Consider the following 10,303-nt stretch of genomic DNA (forward strand, 5'->3'; position numbering starts at 1 on the left):
TCATAAATCAACATGCACCGGAGCGCAAGTGCTCATGACCTGCAAGCTTAGTTCACTTCGGGGTTGCGGCGTCGATCTCAATGGGTAATGCACCTCGTAACACCTTCAATTTGATAGTATGGTCAGGCCTGCTAAACAAACTACAAAATTCTTTCCATGGGTTGGGGCATACGTCATGGGGATAATTAAGGGGTATGTGATAGACCGCTCACTGTGCTATGGCTCACTGTGCCATGGATCGCTAAAGAGATAGAGGAGGATGGAGATTACGGCGAGGGTAGCACAGGGTTACTTGTAGAGCTAGAGCTCTGGAATGTTTCCTTTTACAGTCTGCAAAGACTTGACATACCAAAAGAATTGTGCTTGGTCGGTTAGGCAGATGATTTTGCAGGACTTGTTGCTGGACACACAGATGCAAGGCAGGCTGGGCAGATTGAAGCGATGGGTATGCGGATGGATGGCGGCCCTTGGTTTAGAAGTAAATAAGGTTGGAGCAGGAATTTCGTCCTTAAGTCGGCCAAAGCCTTATCTTCAGCCGAAGATATCTTCTCGTGAGCTCATTGGAGTCCATTCTGTTGTATGAAGAGTTATGGACTAACGCAGAGGTTTGATGACGGGGAGGTGTTTAATTGGTAGTGTGGCCGTTTAGCTCTGGCGCTTCAAACATAAACGTTATTAAACTATATTTTTAATGTTTTGTAACATTTGGTGTTGCCGACATTGTCACATAACAATTGTAAAATTTGCAAACTTGCAAATTTTCCATTTGATCCTTTGCGATTTTCATATGGATCAAATCATTGTTATTTTATACCAGTATTTTAATAGTATCTTTTAAATGCAAAGAAATTCATTTTCATATTTATTTTTGTTTTTTTATTCATAGTTTCAATAATGTCCTGCAAAAGAAGAAGATATGATAAGTTATTGAAACAAACGTGTTAAACAAAATTCACCTCCATGTCCACCGTGGTGGCCACCATGTCCACCGTGGTGGCCGCCATGTCCACCGTGGTGGCCGCCATGTCCACCGTGGTGGCCGCCATGTCCACCGTGGTGGCCGCCATGTCCACCGTGGTGGCCGCCATGTCCACCGTGGTGGCCGCCATGTCCACCGTGGTGGCCACCATGTCCACCGTGGTGACCGCCATGTCCACCGTGGTGGCCGCCACCGTGGTTGCCACCATGTCCACCGTGGTGGCCGCCACCGTGGTTGCCGCCATGTCCGCCGTGGTGGCCGCCACCGTGGTTGCCGCCATGTCCGCCGTGGTGGCCGCCACCGTGGTTGCCGCCATGTCCGCCGTGGTGGCCGCCACCGTGGTTGGCGCCATGTCCACCGTGGTTGCCGCCATGTCCACCGTGGTGGTCGCCATGTCCACCGTGGTGGTCGCCATGTCCACCGTGGTGGTCGCCATGTCCACCGTGGTGGTCGCCATGTCCACCGTGGTGGCCGCCATGTCCACCGTGGTGGTCGCCATGTCCATCGTCGTGGTTGCCATGTCCACCGTGGTGGTCATCATGTCCACCGTGGTGGTCATCATGTCCACCGTGGTGGTCATCATGTCCACTGTGGTGGCCGCCATGTCCACCATTGTATCCTCCATGTCCGCTGTGGCTGCCGTGGTGATCACTGTGACCTTCATTGCACCCTCCATGTCCACCATAACTTCCATGGCCGCCATGTCCTGCGTGCTCATCATGCCCATCGTGTTCATATCCGCCGTGTCCAGCAGCAGCCAATACGATCAAAATAGCAAATACAAACTGTGAATGAAGAAAGATATTTGATAATCTTGTGAGACATAAGAAATTTAATTATCAACAATAAAATTTCCGAATTTAATTTGTAGTTAGCTTCATGAGTGGTTCGATACACCTGATTCCGTCTTGTTATATAATTTTGGAAGTCACCTCAGGAAAGGAAAATCGTCTTCAAAGTCTCATACTCTGCTAAATATAGCAATAAGTTGCCACCGTTGTGGAATGAAGCCTCAGGAAGCGGACCAGGGTAATCTTTAACAACTGCTGGAGACACAAATATTGGCAGTCATACTAGGACTGCCGGAAGAGGTGCAAAGGGCCACCAAGACTGGCAAGAAATGGTCCCAAGAAGCGGTTCTGGTTGGACATAGCATTGAAAGCACCAGCGAGTCTGCACGGATTAGGCACATTCTGCGCAATGAACATAGAAACCCCATCTCCGTCCCGACGGGGCACTGACCTATAAGAGATCATGCCGCCAGGCTCGGTATACCCTACAATTCGCATTGCCGAAGCTGCAGAGAAGAGGGAGAAACACTCAGGCACTTCGTTTTCGATTGCCCAGCTCTAACTAAAGCCAGGTTACGGATATTAGGTAAAAATTCTCTGAGGACCTCAGGCATATCTCTAGTTGCAGTGTAAGAGAGCTGTGCTTCTTTCGTGAATGCTACGATTTGAGGGTCCCCCTGCTCTTACCTTAGCAGTCATGGTGTTAGGAGTATATGACATCAAAGCGGGGCACCATAGTGCTAATTAGGCTCCTCGGAGCGGCTACTGATACCTACTTTCCCACGAAACTGACACATTTGATGAAGATTACAAAAAGATATTAGATAAGAGTAGTTTGGACATGAATGTAAACATTTCATAATTGAATTTTGGTTTAGTAGTATTATTCCGATAAGACTTCAAAACTAATTATACATAGTTATTTACGCAAGGAAAGTTATATAAGCCTAGTTCCGATGAACGAATTCTGTCACAATAAAGTTAAAGGTTCCTTAAGGAATTGTACGGCATACATTGGTACTAACCGATTTTCAATAAAACTGGCACTGTGAAAAATATATATAAGGATTTTTTCAGGATTAGTGGGAAGAATTTTGGACTTCAATAAAGAATAAATACAAAGACATAAAGATGGGGGACTTGTAAATAAAAAAGAAAAGTTAGTGAACGATGTGAGCCCCACTTTATTAACCTTTAACCTTTATTAACCTCCAGACATCCCGGTTTTGCGCCGAGGTCCACCGATTCGATATCCCTAAAAGCTGTCTGGCGTCCTGGCCTGCGCCATCGCTCCATCTTAGGCAGGGTCTGCCTTGGCTTCTTTTTCTACCATAGATATTGCCCTTATAGACTTTCCGGGTGGGATCATCCTCATCCATACGGATTAAGTGACCCGCCCATCGTAACCTATTGAGCCGGATTTTATCCACAACGGACGGTCATGGTATCGCTCATAGGTTTCGTCATTGTGTAGGCTACGGAATCGTCCATCCTCATGTAGGGGGGCAAAAATTCTTCGGAGGATTCTTCTCTCGAACGCGGCCAAGAGTTCGAAATTTTTCTTGCTAAGAACCCAAGTTTCCGAGGAATACATGAGGACTGGCAAGATCATAGTCTTGTACAGTAAGAGCTTTGACCCTATGGCGAGACGTTTCGAGCGGAACAGTTTTTGTAAGCTGAAATAGGCTCTGTTGGCTGACAACAACCGTGCGCGGATTTCATCATCGTATCTGTTATCGGTTGTGATTTCCGACCCTAGATAGAAGAAATTATCAACGGTCTCAAAGTTGTATTCTCCTATCGTTGGTATCGTTGCTGGTAATGCGGAGTAGAATGGTTCCTTCCTTTCGTTTTGGTGCCTCAAATTTCAGAATGCGGGGATGGGAATGACGAACTCGGTGAGGAAATGCTCATTGTTCTTTGCCATACTATGAATTCAAAAATTTCGAAACATTATTTGAGATTCTATCTCATTCAAGGCAATTTTATAAATAAATTGGAAATTGTAGCATGAATGGGGTAAAAGAAAAGGTGTGAAAACGCGAAGTATCTATTTACATGTGTGAATATATAATTTAAAAACCCACTTACACTCACGACAAATTTATACATTTTTCAGTTTCATGAAGTACACACGATACTGATAAATTCAAAATAGGAGAAACTATTCGTTGCTTAGAAGATCACTGAATGCTCTTTCCAGCATTTTTCGGCTTTATATATGGGTTTACCATATGCATGTACGCATAATGTTTTAATTGAATTTTCTTTGAAAGTAGTTCAAAATCCTAATCATTGTGACAAGGGGAGGTACCAATTCCCGCATTAATAAGTTGTGAGGTCGAAATAATGTCTGAAAAATCTTGTTTACGATTTTTTTTGCATTTAGTATTGTTTTTGGATTCCCTTCATGGTCGAAGCTATCTGAATGTAGTGTCTCCAAAAGAAATCATAATAAATATATATAATACATATGTACATAAACCTCTAGTTTGAAATGGAATAGTGAAGAAAAAACCAAAAAGGACAATGACCTATGACTGATAATACGGAAAATTATATGCATATGTACATGAAGTTCAATAAAGTGAAAACACGTTATTCTATGAAGTTATTAACATTTTATTGTAGACGAAATTTTACACTAAAACTAGGTCCAAATTTCAAGCGAAGTCTGCATTCAAAAGATAGTATACGTGGAAGAACATTGATTTCTTAGATTTCTTTGGCATCAGAATGATTCATTCGTTGTTGACCAATACATTTAATTATGAGAAAATTAATTAAATGCATTTAAAAGACATTTTGTTATTAACCTGCATTTTGGTTAAGTGGTTAGCGAAGCGTTATTCCCCTAAAAGAAGATTAGTGAAAATTCCAGAGAAACGTTGATTGCATGTTGTACCTGAGATACACGACCAAAAGGCAGACCTAAACAACGGTGGCTTGATACGCTGGATAGGGATTTGAAAGCCTCGAGATTGCACCCAGATCAGGCATTCGATAGAGCCATATGGCGAAGCCGATCACGACGAGCCGACCCCGCTTGTGAACGGGACAAAGCCTGAAGAAAAAGAAGATGCATACTTCCCAAGGCGTTTCCAAGATGCTAGTGCGTAGAAAAATCGGAAATTTTTTTTTCACTGTAGCTTCTTGGAAACTTCCAGTTACATACATATGTATTTGATTAGTCTATATGCTCAACTGAAAGCTTTCATATTTGCTGATTAATTTCGCCTTTATTTTCATTTTTCTAGTAGTAGACGAAATATTTCCGATGGACGGCTCACGGGACAGATTCATGATTAAATTCTCATGAAAAGCTGGTGAGGTCTGGCTAAAGGACTCCAACAGTTCCCTCTCAATGCCAATTTCGAAAAAAGAGAGGAATAAGTGGTAATTTAATGGTTTAAAAATAGCAATGAAACGAATAGAAATCACAACTTTTTTGCGCAAAGGCTTGAGTGAGAAAACTTGAAAAAAGGATCGCAAAGGTTGAATTTTCAACAGCATCCCGGAGGCGATAAGGAGTATGTGGAAGGGGGAGCTTCTATTTTCTTCTGCTAGTCCTCTCCATCATCTCCACTTGGCAGGGTACGATTAAACATTAACTTACTATGATGATATCAAAAATGGCCTACTTTGAGGGGTCATTACTTTTTAGGGGGGAGGTGGGTGACCGCTATGAGGAAAGACCTGCCTCTAATCTCCATAAATTCTCCACCCCCGCCGACAACGGACTGGAAATTGTAACCTTTCCCAAAAGGATTTGTGTAGAACAAAACCTTATTAAAAATGATTTACCGTCTTTCTGCTGGTCTGTCTCAGTTCACCACACACACATGCAGTGAGTGGTATAAAGCTGTCTGGAGTTTAAATCTAGGTCTGTAAATACATTCCATTCCGATAATTATTTCAATAAACTTAAGAATATTATATTATCAAATCTGCGAAATTAACTGAAGCCATCACTAAAATTACGCAGCAGCATAAAGAACAGTACGGCGCGTAATTGCGGAAAATTTCGTGAAAATCTTATCATTACTAACAAATGTATAACATGTGAGCTATCAGTTTCATATGAATTCACTACACCTTAAGCGATAGAAAGGTAATGTAAACGTCTTAATATTCGATATATGTGACCGACATATGAAGTAGCTGCTTTTCCCCGGTCCTTTTTAGGGCTTTGTTTCATATAAAACCTGTGTAAACCCATACCTTATTAAATGCGGTTTACTAGTGCCTGTCTTTCTCTGAGATGCATTCTTCTCAGAAACAGCTACATTTATTGAGACGAAATTTGGTAAGACGGTTGAAATAATGGACCTCCATGCATACGCAAATACGTAAGGTCCTATACAAGCAAAAGGAGGTCTACACTTTTTTCCTCCGAATACAGCCATGTGTGTTATTAGATAAAAAGATGTCAAGAGGACGAGTGCGAGGGCTAGAAAGCGATCGGTTACTTCGTGGGCCTATTCTCAAAAACTATCTAACTGCAAAATCATGCAATATCTAAACCCCAAAATACCCCCACATCAATACCTGCTCAAATGAAGTTAATATTGTTATACATATTCATAGAGTCACTCCTTAAGTACATTCTTTAAACACGAAATATAGGCTATAATGTAGACCATGATAATGCGAAGTTTGCTGAGGCTACGGTCTTGTTCTCAGAACCTATCCAACCGAAAAATTTAAAAAAAATTGCAGGGATATACCTATACAAAATCTAGTCCTTAAAATACATCCTATCCCGAAATCTGGTCAAATAAAGTTAATAATATCATATTACTATATTTTAGAAATTTACTTGAAAACCCTCCTCTAGTTTATTAAAGATACCCACAATTTTGGAGCAACATAGCTGATTATACGGGGTCACACGGGGGATGGACAGTTTTGAACTGCGTTGTACTGAGAGCGTGGTGGGATATTTCTTCTACACAGAAGACGCAAATTCAGTTGCAATGGAGCAGCGAGAGTTACCACGTCGTTTGTTTGTTTATGGCAGTTTCATTAAAACTGGTGAGTCTCTATAGGGCTCATACACTGTCAAACAAATTGCGCAACAGAGCAATGCGAAACGTTGCGTTGTGCAATTGTAATTCCAATACACTTAGTTACAAGTTGGAAACGGAACGAGTAATATGCTGTTAAAATGGTATTGTATTTCTCTGTATTGTTATCGGAAGGGGTAGAATGGTGGGGGTGACCCCCTCTGTAGCCCCCCTTCCACATTGGGACGATTATTACTCGACCTTATTTATGATTCGAAAATAGCCCCTTTCGGGGTGCCATAACTTTGACAGAAGTGGAAAGGAGGGACATTTTTTTTTCTTCTATATATCCTCTTTCCACTCTTACTCTCCGGGGTACGGTAAGCAGACTCAACTGATGATAACAAAATACCCCCCATTAAACGAAGAGAATTTGAGAGAGAGGACACCCTTTATCACTGCGGGAATAGGGCTCAAAATTAAACCCTATCTTTTAAAGGGATTGTGACCGCCGTTGTCCTTTAACGGGGTTAGAAGAAGAGAATCTTTCTTTCCTCTACCTATCCTCCCCATTATATCGTCCTCATGGGATAGGTTTGAAAATTCAAGTTGGCCATGCTGATGTAAAAGGAACCCCACTTTAAATGGCTATAACCTTATGAGGGCAATGGGCGCATTGAGTTTTGACCGGGTTTGAACAGGAGGCACCATCCCCTTCCTCCTCCATAAACTTTTCCAACCCCTCCGGGGACGAGGGGGAAAATTCTGCCTTCTCGAAAATTATACTTCAGCCGTCACCTGACAAATATTGTGCAACAGAGCACAACCCATACACCCATACACTACGCAACGCGTTGCGCAAACGTCTCCGTTGCGCAAAAGATTTCAAACATGTTTGGAATTCGTCGAACATTTGCGCAACGCATCAAACGCGCCCATACATTAGCAAATTATTGCCCAACAGCCTGCGTTGCGCAATTTGTTTGATAGTGTATCGGCCCCATTACAGCTACGCAGCAATTGTTTCGTTTACAGTTCAATGTCGGTCGGGATGGAGTTGTTTCCAGTCGTAATACTTTCCTCAGATGGGTGAAACACTTCAGATCAATAGGTAACATAATGGATAAGAGGCATACATGTCCGAGGCGCGGTGTAACTACACCAGAAAATGATGCAAGAGTAAGAGGAGCGGTACTCAGAAGCCCACGATGGTCAACTAGACGTCATGCTAGTAAGACAAGAGCTAGTCATGAGCCGGCTCAATGAATTTTACATAAAAACTAAAAATCGGTACAAAATGCTTATATTGTGCAACAACTGAAAGCAACTGATTTTGCTGTACGCGAAAGCTTTGCTTGCAGAATGCAAGTAATTTTGGGATCGAATGAAAATGTGAAGTTATGAGCGATGAAGCTCATTTTCATTTAAACGCGACAGTAAATAAACAAAATGTTCGTTATTGGACTCCAGAGCATCCACATCTAATCCACTAGCGTCCTCTCCACTCTCCAAAAGTCACAGTCTGTTGTACTGTTGGCCCTTTTGGCAGGATGGCGTTACATCTCACACCGCTGATGATTCAATAGCAATTCTTGGACGCATGTTTCGTGGACGGATTATCTCACGATTTGGTAATGTTCCTTGGCCTCCCAGCTCACCTGACTTATCGGTGTGTGACTTTCTTCTATGAGGGTACCTCAAGAGCTGTGTCTGTAGCCACAAACCGCGAGATCGTTAAAGAAAGTGCTGACATCATTGCAGAGATGTTAGTTCTTGTGAAAGAGGATTTCGAGAAGAGACTAGAGTACATCGTACATGATGGATGTCATCTCGACGATGTTACTTTTCAGAAATAAGTCTCACTTACACTACAATGGTAAGTAATGAGCTTTGATTTAATGTCAATAAACACGCATTAATTTAGAAATTGGCTGAATATTCTTTATGTGTCCGGATATCTGAGTGATTAGACCACAAGGCTGTCGTACGGAAGGTTGCGGTTGAAATCTCACTGGAATTCTAAATTGAATTCATAAGAAACCATACAGTAGCATGAAGTTTGATATGAATTCTATTACTATTAGCAAAGTTATAACGAATTTACTGCATTCGAAAACATCAGGAAATATCAACATCACAATGAAGTCAATAGTCTGGAATACACTACACCGGAGTCCTAGGTATCTAGGGTATCTAGGCTTACCTTAAAAAGGAACTCCAGACACCTTGATTTTGCGCCGTGGTTCACCAATTCGATATCCCTAGAAGCTGTCTGCGGTCCTGGCCTACGCTGTCGTCCCATCTCAGGAGGGTCTGCCTCGTCTTCTTTTTTTACCACAGACATTGCCCTAATAGACTTTTTAGGCTGGATCATCCTCATCTCGCCCAGCGCGTGGAACTGACGGCCATGGTATCGCTTATAGATTTCGTCGTGATATATGCTACGGAATCGTCCAACCTCATGTAGGGGACCAAAGATTCTTCTTCTCTAGAACGAGGCCAAAAGTTAGTAATTTTTCTTACTAAGAAACCAAGTCTCCGAGGAATATATGAGGACTGTCAAGATCATTGTCTTGTATAGTAAGAGCTTTGACCCTATGGTGAGACTTTCGAGCGGAAAAGCTTTTGTAAAGCAGTTGGCTGCCAACAACCGTGAGCGAATTTCATCGTCATAGCTGTTATCGGTTGTGATTTTTGACCCTAGATAGGAGAAACTATCAACGGTCTCAAAGTTGTAGTCTCCTATCTTCATTGTTTTCGTTTGACCAGCGCGTTTCGATGTTGTACGTTCTTTCGGTTTTGGTTTTGCCGCTGACGCTGCCACCATGTACTTCGTCTTGTCTTCATTAATGTGCAGCCCAAGATCCCCCGCCAATCACCGCCTGCTCGATCTGGATGAAGGCAATTTCTACGTCTCGGGTTGTTCTTCCCATGATGTTGAAGTCGTCAGCTTAGGTCAACTTATTTTCCTATAACCTGCTCTGTTATTTTTGAATACTTTGGATGGTCTTTAACTATCATATATTAGGAGTCCGGTATTGCATGCAGGCATACTTCAGTGAAACAACGTGCAGTCTGGTCGAGTTCGAGGTTTGATTTCAAATATCTACCAATTGCAGATTTGAAAAGTTATGAGAACTGGGGCATGATTGGAAATGGATTGGAACTTAGTTGGTTTCATTTTATATTTCTCGTTATGTCAAAGCCGATAGGGTCAGGTATTTTACAGGGATCAGTTGGCCAGTAAGCTGGACGACCGTTCGATAACACATCGACCTCACAGCTCACTGATGTGGCAGCCCGGAGGTCTCTCTTCTGTAGAGATGGTAAATTGGTAGGTAGATCACATCGGAAATTGTAACCGAATCACCCTATTCTACTACACATATAGACATGGCCTGTAAATAGTCCTTTTCCATTGGGAGGTATAGTAAAATTTATCTGCGAGATGAGTTCCCAATATAAGAACGATGTCGATCCTACTGTTGACAAGGAATACTTGTAATTCCATTTAACGTTGACTAATA

General features: G+C 42.3%; 1 protein-coding gene across 1 annotated transcript; it reads right to left on the minus strand.

The window, feature by feature from the left end:
- Window positions 1-888: 888 nt before the first annotated feature.
- LOC119654347 (glycine-rich cell wall structural protein 1.8-like) lies at window positions 889-3,952 on the minus strand. The gene is made up of 3 exons (XM_038059726.1): window positions 3,862-3,952; window positions 957-1,764; window positions 889-899 (listed from the first exon to the last, which is right to left on the minus strand). Exons 1-3 carry the CDS (start codon window positions 3,880-3,882, stop codon window positions 889-891), a joined length of 840 nt encoding a protein of 279 aa, XP_037915654.1. The 5' UTR covers window positions 3,883-3,952.
- Between the last annotated feature and the right edge of the window lie 6,351 nt (window positions 3,953-10,303).

This window comes from Hermetia illucens, chromosome 1, assembly GCF_905115235.1.
Source record: "Hermetia illucens chromosome 1, iHerIll2.2.curated.20191125, whole genome shotgun sequence".
In the NCBI taxonomy this organism is placed as follows: Eukaryota; Metazoa; Arthropoda; class Insecta; order Diptera; family Stratiomyidae; genus Hermetia; species Hermetia illucens.

Bases quoted from the DNA above. Each gene is read 5' to 3' on its own strand.
- LOC119654347 (XM_038059726.1), bottom strand. From the start codon at position 3,882: ATGTATAAATTTGTCGTGAGT. The intron at 1,765-3,861 runs GTAAGTGGGTTT...CTTCATTCACAG, and splicing joins TGTATAAATTTGTCGTGAGT to TTTGTATTTGCTATTTTGAT.